General features: G+C 37.5%; 2 protein-coding genes across 3 annotated transcripts in view; one reads left to right on the forward strand and one right to left on the reverse strand.

Moving 5' to 3' along the window:
• med27 (mediator complex subunit 27) overlaps positions 1-5,366 on the reverse strand; it is a 78,598-nt gene extending 73,232 nt beyond the window's left edge. Inside the window, exons 1-2 of the mRNA XM_048209419.1 lie at positions 5,122-5,366; positions 2,667-2,811 (exon numbers count right to left, since the gene is read on the reverse strand). Coding sequence (XP_048065376.1) covers positions 2,667-2,811; positions 5,122-5,324 — 348 coding nt within the window. The 5' untranslated portion in view covers positions 5,325-5,366. The remainder of the gene's footprint in view (positions 1-2,666; positions 2,812-5,121) is intronic.
• Positions 5,367-6,233: 867 nt separating this feature from the next.
• Positions 6,234-23,683, forward strand: part of ntng2a (netrin g2a) — an 83,702-nt gene continuing 66,252 nt past the window's right edge. Inside the window, exons 1-2 of one of the 2 annotated variants that reach the window (XM_048209418.1) lie at positions 6,234-6,844; positions 7,881-8,471. In XM_048209418.1, the coding sequence (XP_048065375.1) occupies positions 8,235-8,471 (237 nt within the window). In that variant the 5' untranslated portion in view covers positions 6,234-6,844; positions 7,881-8,234. The remainder of the gene's footprint in view (positions 6,845-7,880; positions 8,472-23,683) is intronic. The other variant, XM_048209416.1, reaches the window with a different exon arrangement.

Consider the following 23,683-nt stretch of genomic DNA (forward strand, 5'->3'; position numbering starts at 1 on the left):
CAAATCACAGCTACAAGCTATAATGTGTTTCACTGATGCGCTGTGTATTAGATCATCAAACTGCTTCCTCTTGATTATAGTATTACAGTATTATTACACGGAAGATGATATTCAAATCAACGTCTGGTCTGACAGCCGTGATGATGTAACAGCCTTGCATTCATGTTCATCTAGAATTCATTAATAGATGTGAAGCAACTTTTCAAAAGTATATGAAGACAAAACCAATGCGATTTCCACAAGTTCTACGCCAAAATGAGAGAGGGCTCTGAGCAGAAACTCCAATTTACAGTAAATACAAGGGTTCATATAGAGAAGAAATTCAGATAGGCGTTTTGTTTCTGACACGCACTGTAAACAGTAGACCAATCAAGACAGACTGGGTCATCTGACCAATCAGAGTAGAGTAAACTCTTGGAAAGGAGGGGTTTAGAGAGACCGAATCTTCGAAAAATGAGGTGATGTGCAATATATATTATGAGAAAATTAAAGTGTTTTTTGATCTTGGATGCATGTAACCTATTGTAGGAGACCAAAACAATATTAGGAACCTTTAAAATAGCATAATAGATAGCATAATGGGGCACATTAATATTCATAACCCCATACAATTAATACTATTGCAATTATTGCAGAGACCAATGCAAATTTGCATTGCAAAATTTTACATAAAGTGTGAATTCTCTTTAATGTTTCATTTTACACATATCAACAGTTCTTCATATCATTTGCTTGACCACTATAAACAAAACGGTTCTGTCTACCAAAAGCTTCACCACTACAGGTTGAATTTCCATGACTTTTCCATTGCCTTTCCAATCGTTTCTAAAGTCTGGGTAAGTAAGATTGTTTTCAACAGAAATTAATACTTTTATTCAGCAATGACGCATTAAAGAGATCAAAAGTGACAGTAAAGACGTATAATGCTACAAAATAATTATTTCAAATAAACACTGTTTAATAAATAAACTCAACTGTTTTCAACATTGATCATAATAAGAAATTTCTCGAGCAGCAAATCAGCATATTAGAATGATTTCTGAAGGATCACGTGACACTGAAGACTGGAGTAATGATACTGAATATTCAGCTTTGCATCACAGGAATAAATTACATAAATTTACAACTGCTATTTTAAATTGTAAAAATATTTCAAAATATTACTGTTTTAAACATTAAAGGTGCCATCGAACGTTTTTTTACAAGATGTAATATAAGTCTAAGGTGTCCCCTGAATGTGTCTGTGAAATTGCAGCTCAAAATACCCCATAGATTTTTTTTTATTAATTTTTTTAACTGCCTATTTTGAGGCATAATTAGAAATGCGGCGATTCAGGCTGCGGCCCCTTTAATTGCTCGCGCTCTCCGCCCCCTCCCGAGCTCTCGACTCTTTCATTGCATAAACAAAGTTCACACAGCTAATATAACCCTCAAAATGGATCTTTACAAAGTGTTCGTCATGCAGCATGTCTAATCGCGTAAGTATGGTATTTATTTGGATGTTTACATTTGATTCTGAATGAGTTTGATAGTGCTCCGTGGCTAAATCTAACATTACACACTGTTGGAGAGATTTATAAAGAATGAAGTTGTGTTAATGAATTACACAGACTGCAAGTGTTTAAAAAATGAAAACAACGACAGTCTTGTCTCCGTGAATACAGTAAGAAACGATGGTAACTTTAACCACATTTAACAGTACATTAGCAACATGCTAACAAAACATTTAGAAAGACAATTTACAAATATCACTAAAAATATCATGTTATCATGGATCATGTCAGTTATTATTGCTCCATCTGTCATTTTTCGCTGTTGTTCTTGCTTGCTTACCTAGTCTGATGATTCAGCGGTGCACAGATCCAGACGTTAATACTGCCTGCCCTTGTGTAATGCCTCAATCATGGGCTGGCATATGCAAATATTGGGGGCATACATATTAATGATCCCAACTGTTACGTAACAGTCGGTGTTATGTTGAGATTCGCCTGTTCTTCGGAGGTCTTTTAAACAAATGAGATTTATATAAGAAGGAGGAAGCAATGGGGTTTGAAACTCAATGTATGTCATTTCCATGTACTGAACTCTTGTTATATAACTATGCCAAGATAAATTCAATTTTCAATTCGATGGAACCTTTAAAAATCTTACCAACCCCAAACTTTTTAATAATATTATATTTAGCCTTTTCCAGGCCTGGAAACCCTTAATATGTGAACATATTTCTGGAGTGACACACGGATGAAGTCTGAATAGACCATTTAGGGCATTTATCACTAACACACATCACTGAAATTTCTTTACATTCAGGTTGCATACTGTGAAGGAATTTTTAATGAATCATAACTAACATTTCTTTTTCTTTGAGAAATAACTTTTATATGCTTTTGAAACCTAAATTATTTGCTGATGATGATGCTGGTGTGATTCCTCTGGCCATGATTAAAGCATATGCAAAGCAAATTAGAGAACTAGAGATCTATTTCCCAGGTAATAGTGTTCAAAGGGGTAAAGACGTTGAACGACTCAGCCGGTGTGGATTAGGAGACGCGCTAGAGAATAAATATTATTAAATGTCGTTAACTTAAGTCAGGTGCGTAGGGGAAAATCTACCACAATACAAAAACAATAATGCAAGGTGAAGGAGCAAAATGCTGACAACTTACCTTATTGGACCATTTGTAAGCCTGGAGCAGCTGGCTGTACAGAGGGGTTTTGTCCTGTACAGGGTCTAAACTGAGCAGTCCACTATTGTGTAAAGGGTGACTCTCTGACGGCCTGCCAACCAAAGTGCTGAGACGCTCCAATTCACTGCAGAAAAAAAGTGTCATACTGGTATAGTTGATATTTTTACACTTGCACATACCAAAGTCACACTTTTTATATACAGTGTGTGTGTGTATACAGTTTATATATATATATATATATATATATATATATATATGTATATATATATATATATATATATATATATTTTACACATATAAGACCAGGGGAAACATTACAAGTATTCGCATTTCGCGCTATTGGATCTTAACCAGTTTGTAAGTACTACTTCAAAACGCCAAAAGAAGAAACAGGAACAAGAGAAAAAAAATAGAGAGTAGGCAATTTATTGAAAATGGTATTTAAACTCAAACAGGCTGTTCATCAGCTGATCAAAAGTTTAAAACCATAGCCCAAAAAACCCCACAACAGAACTAAAAGTGTCAAAAAAGGCCTCACTGTTCTTGTTGATCTCCTCAAACACTCGTTTGGACATGCTTGATGTCACTGTTTCCAGGAGGCTGGTGGGAACGTTTCTCCATGTGGTGAAGATGGCTTCACGAAGGCATCCATGGTCTGGAACTGACATTCATTTTGTAAACTTCCCTTGCCATCCATCCCCAAACATTCTCAATGGGATTTAGATAAGGGGAACACACAGGATGGTCCAAAAGACCTCTGGGAGAAGTCCTTCGTCAGGTGGGCATTGTGAACTGCAGCGTTGTCGTGTTGAAAGACCCAATCATTACTGCACAGACGAGGGCCATCAGTCAAGAGGGATACCCGCTGCAACATGTCCACATAGCCAGCCGCCGTTTGACGCCACTGTGCAACCTGAAGCTCCATTTTCCATTGAAGGAAAAAGCACCCCAGATCATGATGGAGCCTCCTCCACAGTGCCGTGTAGAAAACATCTCCTTGTCATGCCAGTAACGTTGGAAGCCACCAGGACAATCCAGGTTTCTCGTCAGAGAATAAAACTTTCTTCCACCTTTCAAGGTACCATGTTTGGTGCTCCCTTGCAAATTCCAAATGGGCAAGTTTGTGGCATAGGAGGAGACGTGGCCTTTGAAGACATTTTTGTTCTTTAAGCCCTTCTCTCGCAGAAGTTGGTTATTGGGCTGCAGTCAGCATCAGTAAGGGCCTTAATTTGGGTCTTTTCACGGACAGCCTGTCGGATCCTCCAACTCAGTGCAGGTGAAATCTTTTTGGGTCTACCACTTGACTTTTTTTCCCCCATAACTCTCAGGATCTTTTAAGAAATGTAAAAAGACTGTCTTACTGCGTCCAACCTCGGTAGTGATGGCGCATTGCGAGAGCTCTTGCTTGTGCAGCTCAACAATCCTGCCACGTTCAAAGACAGAAGGCCTTTTTGACTTTGCCATCAATGGATCAATAAAGTGTGAAGTCTGAAGGAGAATGGCATGAAAGCCCTATTTTTACGCAGGTTTTAACTTTTTAAGGCTATGGTCTTAAACTTTTGATCAGCTGATGAACAGCCTGTTTGAGTTTAAATGCAGTTTTCAATAAATTGCCTACTCTCTATTTTTTGTCTCTTGTTCATGTTTCTTCTTTTGGCATTTTGAAGTAGTACTTACAACCTGGTTATGATACAATAGCGCAAAATGCGAATACTTGTATTGTAATGTTTCCCCCGGTCTTAAGATTTTGTTCAGGAGTGTGTATATATATATATATATATATATATATATATATATATATATATATATATATATGTGTGTATATATCTGTATACACACGCACACATACGTACATACACACATATATATATATATATATATATATATATATATATATATATATACATACATACATACATACACATTATATATATATATATATATATACACACACATACATACATATTATATTTATATATATATATATATATATATATATATATATATATATATATATATATATATATATATATAATTTTATATACACACAGAAAGAGAGAGAGAGAGAGAGAGAGAGAGAGAGAGAGAGGGTATGTTGTTCTAAATAATGACATCTTTTTAATCATGGTTCCTAAAGCTTAGCTGTTTTGACTTCAGGAAGCATAATTAAAAAGATATCACGGTAATCATAATTACCGCCCAAACAGTTACTACAATAACTGTTCCAACAGCAAAATAATAAAGGAAACATTATGGAATGGAAGCCTAGAATATTCTGGTTAAGTTACTTGCTTTTCATGCTGACAGCAATGGACTGGGTAGTAACGAGTTACCATGGTTTATTACAATAACAGTTGCATTTTGGAAGTTTCTATATGGTTATCGTTATATGGGCTAGTGAACAACCGGGTTAGTGAATGGTCAGACAACTCACTTTAAATCGCGATTCACTGACTGTAAATTATCTTGGAATTCGGTTATAAAGACTTTCTCCCGCCCTTCAAGGGTCTCCTTATTCTTCATCCCATCTTTAAGAGAATCGAACACCCTGGTTACACTCGATCGAAGAGCCTGGATGGCATTAATCGCTTGAGAAAACGCTTCTAAATTCACTCCAACATTCATAACATCCGCCATCGCTTCTCCGTCTGCGAAGAACGCTGGCGCTCGAGTGACGTCATTGGTACTGAGGGGATGATGGGATTTGTAGTTTCTAACCTTACAGTCTAACAGGGACGCGACAAGAAAATCTGTACAGAACAATTTTGTAATTGTTATTGCGAGTACCAATAGCCTAACACAAGCAAAATCATTAACAGAAAGATGTTTTATTGTTTAATACAGTCTTAATAACAAGAAAATAACCAAAGTTAAAACGTTAAAGCACTCCTAGTTTTGCAAAGTGGCTGGAAAGTGATGTTTTTTTTTTAATCTAAACTATTATCTAGGCTTATAAACACACACACACACTCACATCATTATTTCCGTTCATTGCTTCGGTTTATACCTGTCAGGAAAAGTATCATTAACATGGTGTTTGGGTTGTTATGACAGCTCCATATCAGACCACACAAAAAGCCTTAAACCATTTTTAAAGAATTAGAGACCTCTCGAGTAAATGTTTCATTTAGGTTAAATGTGCAACCATGTTAGCAATAGTGTTGCCCATTATGGCGTGGTTGTAAACTATTTATTTGTTGTACTTATAATTTTTATTGTTAGGGTTTAAAATACTTAAAGTACTTAATTATTTTGTATAAATAAATGAAACACCTTTTCACGTACCATTTATTAAAATAATAAAATAAAATATTATTTAATTTATTTGGAGTTACATAGTTTCCGCCAAAATGCCATGGTTTCGAAAGCTATGAAGCTTTATTTATTTATACATACATATTATACATACAACGTACCCAGATTTACTTCATTAATACCTATTACAATTTGACCTAAACTATGGTAGGCTATATTCCGTAAGGCTTTTGAATGATTTGTTATGGAGCACGCTACTCTGTGACTGTGAGAGGAGATTGGGAATCCTCAGCCTCTGATCTGTCTCTTTAAGCGGGGCGGACTGCCTCATCTGCTGCTGGGACGGTTCAGCTCTTCCAGCCCGTAGATAAACTTCTGTTCCACACTAGTTAGACTAGACAAGGCAGGCAGTTTGCAGGGTCCAAAAGTATTCTCATCGAGGTTTTCAAAAGACAAATGAAAGTCAGATACTGCGATGCGCAAATAGATAAGGCAGAGTGAATGGAGCAGGAGCGGGGATGGAATAAGACAGGATGGGAATGGGAGGTGTAGTACTCTGAAGTCTGTCCTTGAGCGCACAGGACTGAGACATCAATGAAGGCAGGGACAAGAAGCGAAACTTTAAATGCACGTTTTCAGGCAATAACACACGATTCGCTTCGGAGCAGTCTGGATGTAGGGCATCTATCTAGAATGCTTTCCAATAAACTACGTGGCAGCCGAAGAAAGCACGAAGGGGAAAGCGTTTGCTGTGATCTACGGAGAGGAGTAACGTGTGCATGTGCTTCTCATCAATCTCAAGTGATATGGCAGGGAACTGACTGAGAGAGAGAGAGAGAGAGAGAGTTTATACAGAAGAAATTCATCTGGGAACAGTAAAGGTGCTGATATCTGGAACAAGGGTAAGTTTCCTCAAGTGTGATACTTATTTAGTCTTAAATATATACATAGCCTATATATGGCCATTGAACGCGCTGAACCTCTTAAAAGCGCTCAGATCGATGTCTGCTTTTCAGAGGATGCTCTTTGATCAATTCAAGGAACTTTAGCTTATGAGAAATAGGTTATTGTCTGTTAAATTTCCCTGATGCTTTTGGAAAAGTGCTTTTAACTAAACTTGTATGCTCAGTTTTCTAAAAAAAAAAAAAAAAAAAAAAAAAGTTAACGTATTTATTTCTTTATTTTTTCAATTTCTAATTGCCTTAATCATACGTTTAATTTTCAGATAAATACAATATGTTTAATATTTGCGCGTATTTCATGTTACGTCATAATACAAATGTATTAATTCGCCTTTTTTTGCACCATATCTCGTTCAGATGACCTACTTAAGCGTTTGAATTATTTAAAAATATTTCCATTGCAATGTCGAATTGTAAAAGTTTATGATCTACCTCATAAAAAAGCTGGGCACATGGAAAAGTGGCGGGTTCTCGAAGCACAGCTTTGAAAGTTATGCTACATTGTATACATAAAATAGTAGCTGTGGTTACCAGATTTTTATCGTAAAATAGTGACGATGTTTTAGTCATAATGGTGTCTGTTTACTTAAAGTTCCTGACTGAATATATGTCATTAAATCATATAATGTCAATATACCAACCTAGATGGGCTATTAAAATCAGTTTGTTGCAGTAAAATGTTCTAATAAAAACACAGTTGTACAATATAAGGCCACATGGTGACTTTAAATTAGTCATAACCAACATCTCAAGCAACTGTGACCAGTAATAACAAGACAAAACACCATCAGAGCAACACTATACCATTAATATTTAATAAAAATCGTAACTTTTTGTTATAAAGACTCATATTTCAACCAAATATTATCATAAAATATACATATTGCCTTGTTAAATATACATTTTCTTCATAAAGTATAATGCAAATGCATGCAATGTATTATATTTCTTATTTCAGTTTTTTTCTATTTCCTAGGCAAACCATCAGAAATGAAACAGCTCATCTCATCACACTTGAATCTCAGATTGGACTCAGACACCAGGCATCTTCTGATTTCGCATAAACCACTAAACGCATTTTATGTCCCTGAACTGAAGTGACATTCACCCCTGTACTGGAAGTCAGTTTGAATTTTGAAGATGTCACAACAGATCTGAAAATTACACCTCAGTGTGAACACATTTTGCAAAGTCGCGCACAGTTTTCCACGGAGGACCCGACATTGCCCTTTAGCGCAACCGGCACCATGATGGATTTTGGAAATTTCACAATCTAAGTCATTTCCATGCTGATACTCTTAATAGCTGTGGCGCCCCTTGCCTTTCTCTCATGCCCATGGACCCATCCAGTGCCATGCTCTCACAGGCGCTCCTGCTCTTACAGTGCATTATCCTGACTCTCGGCCAGTACGATATCTGTAAGTCGCTGGTCAGCACGGACGATGGACCAACATGGGAATATTACGCTTGCCAGCCCAAACCCATGTCCATGAAGGAGTACATGCAGATTAGAGTGGAGCCTCCCGATATCACATGTGGGAACCCACCGGAAAGGTTCTGCACTCTGGTGAGTTTGGACTGGATCAATTTTGGCTCTGCCACTTTGTCAGTTACATCTGTTCTACTGGAACAGCTTGGGTTTCCATGCAAATATGGTTTCCAATCATGTTTATTTATGATGAGTGCAATTTGATGCAATTTTGATGTAACTTTAGAAGTTTCATAGCAAAGAAAGTCACTTCAAAATCTGAAGAAAAGACATCCTAGTGTGATTAACTGCCAATACATATTCAAGATATGTGTTTGCTTACCAGAGGTGTAAAGTATTTGAGTAAATGTAATTAGTTACTGTACTTAAGTATCTTTTTGGCTACTTTGTAGTCGTACTGAGTATCAACGATATTGGCAACTTTTACTCCCTACTTGACTACATTTTTGAGCAAGTAAATATACTTTTTACTCCACTACATTTATGACGAGTAATGCAATTACACATTACATTTTTCATGGCACCTAACTTTTTCTGCAGCAGTTTGTTTCTGATATAAAGAAGCGATATCGCCATCTAAGGGCATTGAAGGTACTATATCTTGTGCGTTTTTGCCTTTACTCCCCCAAAACTTGACAACAAGGCTACTTTATGTGTATGCGAGTGCATTAGCAGGTAGTTGCTGATCGCAGGTGTTTGATTTATTAGATGAGGAAATGACTGCAGATGGTGATGAGGCTCAAACCAGCACATACAGTAGACTTTGACTATTTAATTTTACTTAACTTTGTTTTTTATCCGCTTTATTGACAAGGAGGATATTGGTTTACTTATGGCCTTTTTGTGCATTTGAGCTTAAAGGGATAGTTCACCCAAAAATGAAAATACATATATACATGTTTGGAACAACTTGAGGGGGAGTAAATGATGACAGAATTTTCATTTTCGGGTGAACTATCCCTTTAACCGAGACTTGAGAGTTTGTAGACGTTTAGAAGGTTGTTGTGTCGACCTTGATTTATTGCAATATTGAGGTGTTCCGTTTTATTTTGATTTCAGAAAATAAACTTGATTTCTTATCTTACAAATCAACTGTTTCTTATTTTCACCGGCATGTCTCTCAAGTGTTGAGGACTAGTGCAGCATGAGTAAAATACTTAAGTATTGTTAAAATCAGATACTTTAAGACTTTTACTCAAGTCGTATTGGAATTGGTTACTTGTAACTTGAGGTGGAGTCATTTTCAATGTAACCCGGTATCAGTACTTTTACTCAAGTATGTTTTTCAGTTACTCTTTACACCTCTGTTGCTTATCAAAATCTGTTAAAGCGATAGATCAGACAAAACTATTTACTCACCCTTATGTCATTCCAAATCTGTATGACTTTCTTCTGTGGAACACAAAAGAAGGTTTTCTTCTAAAGAATATTGAGTTTTGGTTCCCATTGACTTCCATTATATTTTTTTGACCATGGAAGTGAATGGGAGCCGAAATGGTGGTCACCAACATTCTTCAAAATATCTTCTTTTGTAAGTCACGCAGGTTTTGAACGACATTAGGGTGAGTAAATGACAGAATTCTCATTTTTGGGTGGACTGTTCCTTTAAGAAGGCAAGTAATCAGACATAAAAATAGTTTGGCTTTGTTTATTTTTGGAAGGAAAGGATAAAAGAAAGTAAAGAAATCTAAAACATTACAGTAAGATCTGACACAAGAATACTAAAACGTCTCTAAGTAACCCTGAGATGTCTTCACACAGATTATTCAGTATCTGCAACATGTGGCCGTTAACAATGTGTTTGTTCAGAGAGTCAACAAAGCCCGAGTTGATGTGTAAATTTGCCCACACAGCTGTTATTCAGTGTAGTTTCTCTCTGCGCATGAGACAGCAGTCACCGCAGGATTATCTGTGTAAATCAACTCAGTTTTAGCACCGAGCGTGAGGGCGCAAACAATTTGCGTCTTTCCGGGACACATCTGGTGACCGATCGGTGTGGCGTTCGGGTTGCTCTGTGACATAATTGAGAAGAGAGATTAGGGCATCACAACCATAAAAATATTATTCACACTATATACAATCAGTGTTTTTGAGGGGTGAACTGAAGGCCCTCTGTCAGGTTGGTAAAGTATGAGTGTAGCCAAAGTTAATCTCCATCAGAGATGCTTTGGGAATTTAGCCAGACGCTTGATTGCACAATAATCGGATAGAGGATTTGTCCAGCTGGACTGACACTATGCATGGGGCCCGGAGACGGAGAGCTGCTTCTGACGGGGTGCTAATTCACACATTTAGAGTGTGTGGATAAAAGACAGGATGCCGTCGAGGAGGGGGGGCGGATCAGACATTGCTCATTCTATGACATCATTTTCTCACCATATACCGTTCGGCTCACACAGTGACAGCGGGTGGGTAGCTGGACTATGAAGGGAGTATGAATTCAGTAACCAAATCTATTTTTCAAGAAGCAAATGTATTACAAAGGCAAAGTGATTCACAAGTCTTTTATTAGTGGTGATGGATTTAGGTGTCAAGAATAAAAAGTAGGAGAATCAGATCATGGTTCTCAAACTCAGTTTAAAAGGATGCACAGTTCTTTAAAGTTTGCGGTTCTTTTGCAGTAAACTGTAATAAGGTTGTAAAAAATGCCAGGGAAGGGAACACAAATAGAGGTTAACCGATATGGGTTTTTCACGAGCTCGTCCTGGTGCCAGGGGTCTTTTCAGCTGGAGAGATACTTGTGAGCAACCCTCGACCTTCAGACTACTGACGGGGATTTTCTCTGCAGTTTAATCATAGCAAATTTTCAATTTTCACAAAATATTTACTCAAAATTCAGTAAAATTGAAATTTTGTGGTAAAACTTTCACTTATATACTATATATGAAAATAAGAAATATCATTTTGAGCACCAAATCATTAGAATGATTTCTGAAGATGATTTCAATTATTTTAAATTACAGTAAAAGGTTTTACTGTATTTTTGATCAAATAAATGCAGCTTTGGTGAGCACATATGAGATTTTAAGGGGTAACCGCTGCATTTCTGCTGTTCCATCAGCGCCCTCTTTAGTTTACTTAGGGGCCGTTCACACAGAAAGCATCTTTGCGTCTAAAAACACGAGGCGCAGCGCTCAGAAATGGTTTTAAAAAAAGCACAGCGTAGAACGTGAGGTCTCGAGATGTGCTTTTGAGACGGCAATAATGAACAAATAAAACAGTTGTCATGCCAACTTGCTACTGCAAACAGAAGCATGCAATGCTTGCCCCACCTCCAAGTTCTTCTGATTGGTCCAGTGATTTGGAACTGACATTGATGAGCGGCGCTGTGTGTAAAAGTTGAAATTCTTTTTCAACCTACTTTTAAAATGTTGCTGTTTGAGAATAAACAGCATCTGCAAAGTTACAACGCTCAAAGTTCAATGCAAAGGGAAACATTTTCTTTTACAGAAATAACTTTTTAAGGGCTGAAACAAGCTTCTTCCTGGGTTGGTGACATCACAAACACCAAAATTTACATAAATCCTGCCCCCAGGAACATGCAACAAAGGGGGTGAGGCCATGTTGGGCTGCTTTAGAGAAGAGGAAGAGTTGTTGTAGTAGAGTGTTGTTGCCATGTAGTCATTTTATACCGGACTTATTCACAAACGAGGGTCAATTCAATGCTGGATTTACACAAAAGTTTAACATGACGGAGGAGTTGAATCAACTCCACAGCAACTACATGAGCAATATCACACGAGTAGCCGTGCTACTCAGATATGGCTGTATATTAGCACGCTGTGATTCGTCCGTAGGCACGAGGCCGCAGGCAATCACAGCGTGCTGATATACAGCCATATCGCACGGCTACGAGTGTGATATTGCGTTTATACAACAGTTCGACGGCACGAGTGTGTACAACAACGGAGTGTCTTTAAAACCCTCTTTTGTGCAGCACTACTTCCTTCCGCCACGGATTCAAATCTCAATTTGACAGTTGGACCAAGCCTCCGTTACTAATTCTAAAACGTCACTTCAGAACTAGTAACGAAGGAACGTTTCAAAACTCAAGTTGTCAGTTGAACCAGGCCTCCGTTACTAACTCTAAAACGTCACTTTAGAACTAGTAACGAAGGAACGTTGAGTCGCTTCATTGAAACACATTGAATTTTGTACAGCGAGAGAGAGAGAGAGAGAGAGAGTAGGCTATTACCTGTGTCTGTTATATTGCATTACATTCATTCTTCAAGTCGATGTCTATAATATTATATCCTTTATACAAGTCCGTTTGAATGTCCGCTGAGGAAAGCGATCTTTGTATTTGTCCTTTTCCGTAACATCCATTACACCCATGATTACACCACAGCGCTAAAACAACTTCCTTTTGCAAAAGTTCCTTTCAATTTAAAAGTCTCTTGTGCTTCACTGACTCATTCTCCTGTAAAGTGTTGCCGCCATCTAATGGCGTATTAATGTAATGTTCACGCAATCCATATTATTTAATGGACATATTTATATAAAATCATATTTATTAACAATAATATTTAGAACAACAAATAAGCACAACTGTACAGTTCAGTCAAACATAAAGCACTAGTAAAAAATTAGGTCACCATTTACGCTTGTATGTGGGTTTTACAAATATTTAACGAATGAAAAGGATTTTAAAGAGCTTGTGACAAAACCTCCTAACTCCATTGGATCCTCAAACTGTCAATCAAGCCTCACTAATCTGCCTCACCTCCTGAATAAAGTGCGCACGCAGTTTGGACATCTCCTCTGTGCAATGCAAAGGTAAATAAAGATCTGATGTTTGAAAAAAAATTGTAAAGCGTTTTCTTTACTCAAAAAAACCATATGTTTATAAAGTTTAATGTTTTACGTATTTGAAGAGCGGAGAAGAGTCTGATATGTCCCGTCTAGTTGTAACCAATGTGCTATATAAGGATGTAACGTAACGTTTATTATTATCAAATTTAATATAGCACAATTCGACTTGCTCTGGAACAAATAATAGATTAATAAGACCAAAGATTGCCCGTTCTATGTACTCAAATTGAATTATGTCTCATGTTTAACCACTATAAGAGCCAGCGGCAAATCCCCGAGGCACTGGCCGAGATGAAGCTGTTCTCGGCGGTTACAGAAGCACTGAACGGCCGCTGACGCACTCGAGCTCGCATCTCCGAAAACGTCAAAACAAATTGTAAAATAGGCGCTGTTATTAAATATGAGTCACATATTTCAGGTCTAAACAACTACATTCTCGCCTAAAAAACTATTAAAAATACAGTTCGTGGTACAAGAAGTAGTATTTGTAAAAATTACGGTTGATTTGATCGGCCGCCATGACGGTCACTTCAAGCGGAGTGATACAAACGGTGAAAAGGCAGTAGGAGTGCTGTTATCACTGAAATATCGCATGGCTATCAGCCAATCAGATTCAAGAACCAGACAGAACTGTTGTATAAATAAATTTATCCACTATCCATTCAGAAACTTCCAGCTGAATTCTAAAAATTGTAACTTCTTCCTGAGTCTCTCCATCAGTGTCCGACTCCGGTTTGAACAATGTAAGGCTGAACACCGTTACTGACAATCCTCATTTTGGCTGCGTGAGATTCTCCAGCTTTGTTGTTGTTCAGCAACTGAAGTGTGAGCTGTTAAAGCTCCGCCCTCTTTTAGAACACAGGCTGGGAGCAGCAGCTCATTTGCATTTAAAGGGACACACACAAAAACAGTGAGTTTTTGCTCACACCTAAATGGGGCAAATTTGACAAGCAATAACAAGTGATCTGTGGGGTATTTTGAGTTGAAAATTCACAGACATATTCTGGGGACACCAGAGAGTTATATTACATCTTGTGAAAAAGGGCATAATAGGTCCCCTTTAAAAGCATTACAAAAAAAATCTTACTGACCCCAACTTTTTGAATGATAGTGCTAAATGAATGAATGAATGAATGAATGAAATAAGGCACGCACACACACACACACACACATAATAAAACCTTCAGAGCAGATGTATTAGACACCAGCTATTCACTTAATATCTACCAAAAATCACATTTGGCCACAATTCCTATAAGTTTCCAATTTTTAATACATTGCACCACATAAAACTTTCTGTCCTCATCTACTATTCATACAGTAACCTGACACAAGGGCGTATATTTTGTGCATACTGATTATGGAATATTTTTCCATGTCGACCTGAGACGGCTTACAGAGCAGAAGAAACTAGAGATGAGTTTTAGGAGAAGGGTGTAGTCATGTCCTTCCCTGTCAGCACTTTCTTCTCAGATCGATAAAAGCTGACTGTTCATCCACTGATCAGCCTGCTCTGCATTCAGATGTTGAGCGAGAAGGAGGGAGGGAGGGGGGGCTGAGGGGCCAGGCACTTTTAAACTGAGGAGACCTTCTGGCATTCACAAGATCAAACCTGCTCCATGTGAGAATAACTCCCTGTGCCTGCAGTCACAGTGTGTTTTAAAGCAGCAGTGTTAAAGAGAAGTGATCCACACTTGTTTACAGTTACATCTCCAGGGATTCAATGTAGTGTGAGACGTCCTTGACAGGAAGTGTCTCGCCTATGACTCTCAGCAGTTGTAGGTGAATCATCTATCTATCTATCTATCTATCTATCTATCTATCTATCTATCTATCTATCTATCTATCTATCTATCTATCTATCTATCTATCAATCAATCAATCAATCTATCGATCTATCTATCGATTATTCATTTATTTTTCATTTTTTATAGTGCTACCTGACTTCTTGTATATTTTAGTTAATGTTATTATACAATATTATATGATATAATTTTTCCATGTAGCCTATATATAAAAATAAAAATAATTTTATTTTAAATAAAATTATTTGTATTTATTTTTTCTTGTTATATAAACCTACTTCACACCCTGTATGCTATAATTTTTGTATAATTGTAGTCTATACATTCAGAAATTGTATGAAATCTAATGAAAACATTTTCATTTGTTTTTGTTTATTTTTAATTTTTTTATTTGTTGTATTAATTTATATTCTATTAATATTCATTTGAATATAAAATATTTCATTTAAATATTAAATATTTTTCCAAATTATATCAAAATATATCAAAAATTATTTTATAATGTGAACCGTCAGCTTATGAATACCCAGGATTAATTGTTAACCCTGGATAAATTAAGAGCAGTGTGAAACGTGTATCAAGACAACCCAGGATTCCGTTTACCCGGGGTTTAGAATGACCCAGGGTTAATTATTTCAAGTGTGAAAAGCCCTATATTTTACTGCAGAATTAGATTCCTAGTTGATTTATTTGAGTTTGACAAGGCATACAAAACATATATTTGATATAGTGAGTCTGACACTCTATTAAGCCTGTTGAAACTGTGTTTACAATCAGCGTCCTTTTTTTTCCCTTCACATTGAAAGTGAGTTAATTGATCCACGTAAGCCCTCTAGATTTGGCAACTTCACTTTCTTTGGAGAAGCTTTCCGGCTCATTAAAAATTTAGAGGAAATTTCAGTCACTCAGCGCCCACAGGAGATGCCGTTGCATTTTTACTCAGCGCCTTGCTTTTTTTCTTTCCTTCTCTTGCATGATGTTAGCTACTGCTGGAAGCTCTCATTGTACATAGCGCTAGCTAATGAGGGAGAGAGAGAGGGAGAGAGAGTATAAAGGATGGGGAGGGAGGAAAGATCTCAGCTTAGCTAAGCAGAAAGATGACCCATTCCTGCATACAGTAGACATCTGAACATACACCGAGATGGTGCGATTTATGTTCACGCTCATGCTCGTTCAAAGCCTCCATTGTGTATCATCCTCACATGTATTATTTGAATGAAACCACACTCTTAACAGCCATAAGAGGAATAATCCTATTGGCCTGTTTTAGAAACACATTAACAGCCAGGACTAAATATAGCAGGTAGAGTAACTGCACAGTCTCGCAATGCACCATGGGAAAACAGAAACATTCGGTCCAGATTTTTTCTCTATCCACGTCTGGAAAACATCAATCCTACGGTTAGACAATAAATTGTCGGTTTGTCACTGAAAAATCCTGGAGCTGGTTAGTTTTTGCCATTTCTCATGAATTTTCCATGAATCCAAAGCGCATCCTCCCCCATCCTGTACTCCCAAAGGGGACTGAGTTTGTCCCCATGTGTCCACAAGCAATAATCCCCCATCTGCCTGTTTTCATGCTGCCTCAGGTCTTGGGGATTCTTCAAATCACCATGTAGTAATTTGCATTCCTCAGATTTCACTGTTCAGTTGTTTCAAAAACAGCATGCACATTCTTGTATTGTTTTTTTTTACTGCATCCCCTCCCCCCAAAAAACCACCAAATTTAAATAAATAAATTAAAATCTCCCTCAGGGTGTGTTCACACTTGGCGGGTTTTATTCGATTAAAACGAACTCTGGTTGCTCTGTTAGTGCGCTTTGAATAAGTGTAAATGCTGCCATCAGAACCCTGGTGCGCACCAAACAAGCGTCCGAGACCCACATTTTCTGGGGGTTTCAGTTTGCTTCCAAATGAGCTACTAAAATATGAACACAACACAGACCAAAGATCAACCAAAAACAGTAAGGGCTCTATTGTAACAATCTAAGCACATGGTCTAAAGTGCATGGCGTAGGTGCACTTAGGGCGTGTTTGAATCCTCTTTTGCTAGTTTAACGACAGAAAAAATGGTCGGCACGCCAGGCACATGGTCCAAAAGGGATGTACCTATTCTCTTAATGAGTCATTGGTGTGCTTTGGGTCATAATGCGCAATAAACCAATCAGAGTGTCATCTCTCATTCCCTTTAAAAGCCATGGTGGATTCACTATTTACATGCTGGAATTTGCAAGTGGACAGACTGAACGCTTCTCCGGAGAGGAATCCTTTTATTTTTAATATTTAAAAATGTTTCTGTGCTGCTGTGCGTCCCTGTGTGTGTAACAAGCAGAGTGTACACACGTTGTGCCTATAGGCGCATATTACTAACGCGCTTACTAAAATACTGCACCATTGACTTTAGACCAGGTTTCAGTTGGTCAATAGCGCAGTCATTTTCAATTGCCTCAAAATAGCAGCTTGCATACAACGTGCCTGAACACACCTCGTTTTCAAACCAGCACGCCCATGGGTGTGAGTGCATTTGCTATTTAAACAACATGGTGCTGGACCTAAGGCTGCTCCGATCAGGTTTTTTTGGGCCGATCACTGATCACTGGAAGCAGTATTGGCCGATACAATCACCGACACCAATCACTGAAATAAATAATAGGCCTACTATTCTCAACAAAAATGCATTTTATGTACAAAAAAAAAGAGATGAGAAAGTATCATGAATTGACAACTCTATTTATTGGGAAGCAACTTGTGCAACATATTCCATTCACTCTCTTAGAAGTGCTTAGAGCTTAACCAGTATTGCATTCTTGTGAAATAAATAATAAAAATTAAAAAAACAGAAGTCTTTATCAACAGAAAGTAATCAAATGTAAAACAACACTGCATAGTTTTCACTGTATAAATATAGATTAAAGGTGACCTAGAATCAAAAATTGAATTTACCTCGGCATAGTTGAATAACAGTATAGTTGAGTTCAGTACATGGAAAAGACATATGTTGAGTTTCAAACTCCATTGCTTCCTCCTTCTTATATAAATCTCATTTGTTTAAAAGACCTCCGGAAAACAGGCGAATCTCAACATAACACCGACTGTTACGTAACAGTCGGGATCATTAATATGTACGCCCCCAATATTTGCATATGCCAGCTCATGTTCAAGGCATTAGACAAGGGCAGCCAGTATTAACGTCTGGATCTGTGCACAGCTGAATCATCAGACTAGGTAAGCAAGCAAGAACAATAGCGAAAAATGGCAGATGGAGCGATAATAACTGACATGATCCATGATTACATGAAATTTTTTAAGTGATATTTGTGAATTGTCTTTCTAAATGTTTCGTTAGCATGTTGCTAATGTACTGTTAAATGTGGTTAAAGTTACCATAGTTTATTACTGTATTCACAGAGACAAGAGCCGTCGCTATTTTCATTTTTAAACACTTGCAGTCTGATAATTCATAAACACAACTTCATTCTTTATAAATCTCTCCAACAGTGTAGCATTAGCCGTTAGCCACAGAGCATAGCCTCAAACTCATTCAGAATCAAATGTAAACATCCAAATAAATACTATACTCACAGGAATCGATGCATGCATGCAGCATGAATGACAAACATCTTGTAAAGATCCATTTGAGGGTTATATTAGCTGTGTGAACTTTGTTTATGCACTGTATAACTGCACTTATAGTCGAGAGCTCGGGAGGGCAGGGAGCGAGAGATTTAAAGGGGCCGCGCAGCCTGAATAGGTGCATAGTTAATGATGCCCCAAAATAGGCAGTTAAAAAAATTAATTAAAAAAAATCTATGGGGTATTTTGAGCTGAAACTTCACAGACACATTCAGGGGACACCTTAGACTTATATTACATCTTTTGAAAAGACATTCTACGGCACCTTTGATCCTATTAAAGAGCAGTGAGTGATTTTCCTCTGTCTTTTGTTATTTGATTAACATTAATGACACAGACAGCAGGAGGAATATTAGGCTGCTGTCACTTTAAGACCGATTGCACGGATCCAATATACTGTTACACGTGCAACTTATTTCCAAACTGTTGTCTGTCTGTATGTTATCATAACTGACAGTGTTAAAGCGAATACTCACCAAGCCGGGCATTTTGGCATATTTCTGTGTGTTTAGGTGCAAACCCAAAGCTCGGTTCACTTTGCTTGTCCGTGTTCCACTCCGTTTCAGAGCGAATGCAGTTTTATTATCGAGCACGTCCTGCAGTTTAGCAACAGTCAACCTTTGTTTGTATTTTATGACAATCACTGATCTAGCTGATTTGGATGTTAAGTTTTGACTTTCATGGAAGAACAAAAGCGCACCGCTGTGAAGGAATGAACTGCACTGAAATATCACAGCCCTAGTTTCTTGCTGTCATTGCTGTAGGGTCACCATTCTCCACAAAGAAAAAAATGTATGGTCCTTTTCAGACACCTGGTGGAACTGCCAGATGGGTGATGAATGTATTGAAGCAATTTTAGCTCCGCATAGAAAAATTGTCTCATGATTTTTGCATCATTTGATCAGCTCTTCTGATCAGCCTTTATAGAGACCACTGATCAAACTATATAAAGCTAATATCATCTGATAACGATCTGCACCTGATCAATCGGAGCACCTTAAGAAACAGGATGTGATGTCATAAGATGCCACCCTAAAAATGCTCAAGCATACTGGTTATTTTCGTCTTAGGAGCTACGTTGTCCATTACGGTTTGTTACAGGTGTCGTAACCACCTCTCCTTGCAGCAAATCTTTGTTTGTATGTAACAGGAATTCCTGGTTCTGTTTTGGCTCCTTTACACATTTTAAAAGCTGGTAAAAATATAATAATAGATGCACACATACAACGAGCCCATTTAGCCCAGCACACAACATTGTTTTGGATGTTTTGTCGCAAAATATATACGTAATAAAACAATTTTTTTGTTTTGTATCTGTAGGTTAAGTGTTAAAAAGGACAAAATGTATCATTTTCTTTTTTGGTCCAGACCAAAAAATGAACAGAACTTGACTACAAGTGTGAACACACCCTTATATATATTACTGTAGAGCAGAGTCTTTCCAATCGCAAAGAAAAGACACTTTTCTGTCGCTTTTGGCATTAAAGTCTGCTTCGCTCGGTTGGTGTGAATGCAGTTTTCCTGAAAGCGAATTGAAAAAGTGGGTTATGTGAAACACGGTCAGTCAAACTGATATCTGACATTTTTTACTTTTTATTTGGATTTGGATTTTATTTGAAAAACAAACTAGAAAAATCTGGTCATTTTAGCGGGAGCAGATGGATAGGGTGAAATCGAACTCAGATTCAGCGATCAAACCATGCTTAAAAACAGTCTGAAAGTGAAAACACATCTAAAATGCATTTGAGAGGCACTCCAAATCCATTAAACTTCAGAAACATTACTAAGTTGACTAAATAAGCTAAAAATGGTTTGATAATATATTTGCATATTAAAGCCCTGTTCTGGCACTCTCTGGGACAGTTGAAACTCTTGTGCAAGTCACTTTCTGGCTGGTATAATTAGGCAACTGTATCCCTCTGAAGCTGTTCAGCGCCAGCTGTTCTGTGACTGGATGTCCGGAGGGAGCTGCCTTCATTGTAATTAACTCACGCCGCAGAAAAAAAGAGGGCCACCTTTTCAGGTACAAGACTAACGGTCCGGTCTCCACGTGCGTAGTATCTGCTCTTCACAGCTTGTAAACCGTGGTCAGAACATTTCATACTACCACAAAGTGAGTGCTCTTATGAAACATTGTAACATTTTCTACTCAAGCCCCATTTTTGTTAAAAAATCTCCTGATTCATCCTGTTTATTTTAAGAACACATCCATCTTTCTTTCTCGGTCAGCCGCTATAACAGATCCTCAGTGCAATGTGGGTTCTCCTAGGTGATGTTGAACCATATATTAAACGTGTAATACAAAAGGACTCATACAGACAGGTCGGGGTTTCCCATTGCAAGGTGTGTGATGCTAATGAGAAGGTCGCACTTAAGACTAATGTTATCAGATTCTGTGACAATTGTTGCGTCTTCTTTTTCTTATTAAATTGCGTAATTGTTCTGATGATACAGAAATGACTCAGTTCACTTTAAATAATCACAGTAATTATTAGTCATTGCCTCCAAGTTCTTCTGTACATTTTTCAGTGACATCAGTGCCAACACAACCACACGTCTACAAGAGTTTGCGTGAGACCACCGGAAGGAGGCCAAACGATCGCATTGTCTGTTTACTGACACGGGTTCTTGCTGCTGCCAAGCAGTGGGCAAACACTCCTCTTCGAGCCACGCTGCTCTTTAGACGTGACGTGATTCCTGCGAGGATAGCTGGAGGTTTAGTCTAAGAACCACCTGCCGCAGCAGTTGGACTGGATTTGTATGATACAGAGAAAGACGGCAGGATTGAGTCAGCGGGATGAGTTAGGCTAAGGTGCTCCCTGGTTATGGATCAAAGTGCTAAGGTACTCCAGATGGTTGGGACAGGTAGTCTAAATTATTTCTTAATGGAAGCTAATGGTCCATGAAGACACTTGGCCCGAGAAACGTTCAAGTGTGCTGGCTGTAAAATAATAACTATCCCTGGACATCGATCTGTCAGTTTTAGAGGCTGCAGCGTGTGCTGAGACTTTTAACTCCTCCAATGTTTGTGTGGGATGGTTGTTGCTTACTTACAAAGGAATTACAAGGGGTTCAAGCATGGCCAGATGGCAATCTGTAGTCTAATCCGTACACCTGGTGTGTCACTAGGGCAAAGGTTCAAACCTTGAAATTACAGTAGCGATGGGATGTCAAGTCAAGTCACCTTTATTTATATAGTGCTTTATAAAATACAGATAGTTTCAAAGCAGCTTTACATTGACAACAGGAAAATAATTCAATGATGCGAACATGATTAGTTCATATCGGCTGTACAGCAGCTCTAAAAGAATATATAGTGTCATTGTTCAGCTGAAGTCAGTTCAGTGTTGGTTCAGTTCCGTTGTAAAGATCATCAATTATTAAATTAGTTCATTTCATCTGGGAACTTGGAAAGGGGTTGTGTAAATACAGAGACGTTGATCTTATATACATAATTTTCATTTACAATTCATATATATATAAATATATATTATATATTTTTTATTTAGTGCATAAATAATATATACTATATTTATATACACTACCGTTTTGGTCAATAAGATTTTTTTTTTTTTTCTCATGTTTACCAAAGCTGCAATTATTAAAAAGCAATAATATTGTGAAATATCATTACAATTTAAAATATCTATTTTCTATTTCGATATAGTTTTAAAAAATGCAATTTATTCTTGTGATGGCAAAGCTGAATTTTTAGCAGCCATTACTCTAGTCTTCAGTGTCCTTCAGAAATTATGATTTGCTGATTTGCTGCTCAAGAATCCTTTCTTCTTATTAGGGCTGTCAAAATAACGCGTTAATTTCGATTAATTAATCTGAGAAAAAATAATGCGTTAAAAAAAATAACGCAGATTAATCCATTCCGTATTGACCTTTGAACCTGGAGCTGTTCTAGCCACCATTCGACTGTAAAATGAAGGAGGGAGATGACTGCTGCGCTGACGGACAGAAAGAGCAGAGCTCCTCCTTCGTGCGTGCGAGCTCTCTCAAAGTAAGCACCGTCTTTGCACTCTCTCTACCTCACACAATAATAATCTAAATCAACTGTGAATAGTGCTCAAAAAAAGTGCTCTGCATGTGCAGCTGACATAAACCACACTTTCAGTAAACAAAAAGAAAATCCTATCCAGTGGTGAAGTGTTTTCTGTGTTGACAAATCTTTTGCGATGTCCTAATAACAGTCGCGATTCGCACGCAACGCGTCAACGTCCGCTAATGTCCAATTCGCGACCTAATGACTTATTTGACAGATGACATGACAACAACTGATCTGTCCACACGGTCTATAATGAATCATTTACTCGAACAACTCTGAAATGAGAACATAAGTGTGCTTACCCCATTTAGCAAGAGTGGTTAGTAAAATTAGCCTTAATAATCCACAATATTTTCAGGATATTTTAAATGACAATGTGTAGTACATTAGGCCTACATATAAAATCAGTTAGTTTAGACTGGAGTGAGGTGAAACCAGAACAAAGCAAGTTGTTGTTAGCTAGGTGCATTCAATTGTATATGGTAGAAAATTATATTATTAGTTAATGTGTTGCACTTCTAAATGCTACTTTTTAATATTTTTCAGGTTAAGCAAAAAAGCATCTTCTCTTACAAAGCTATAAAATCACTTTTTTTTTTTTTTTTTTTGCAAAGAGGGCAAGAAAGAATTACAGTGAGAGTGACGGGTACTTTATTGTCAGCATTGGGCTCGCAGATCACGTGGGTAGGGCACTTTTTACTGTTTGTGTGGATGACCATGTCTGTCACTACCGAAGACCATTTTTGACCCAGGAAAAACCCTGCATTGATTCATTTGATTGAATTGAAATATTTAATACTTCCACAGCAAAAATTATGTATGCGATTAATTAATCACAGAGTATGTAATTAATTAGATTAAAATTTTTAATCGAATGACAGCCCTACTTATTATTATTATTATTGAAAACAGTTGTGCTGCTTAATATTTATGTGGAAACTAGAGAATAAAAAAAAATAAATAAAAAAAAATTCTTTAAAGTAAAA

The sequence above is a fragment of the Megalobrama amblycephala genome, linkage group LG12 (genome assembly GCF_018812025.1).
Source record: "Megalobrama amblycephala isolate DHTTF-2021 linkage group LG12, ASM1881202v1, whole genome shotgun sequence".
Lineage (NCBI taxonomy): Eukaryota > Metazoa > Chordata > Actinopteri > Cypriniformes > Xenocyprididae > Megalobrama > Megalobrama amblycephala.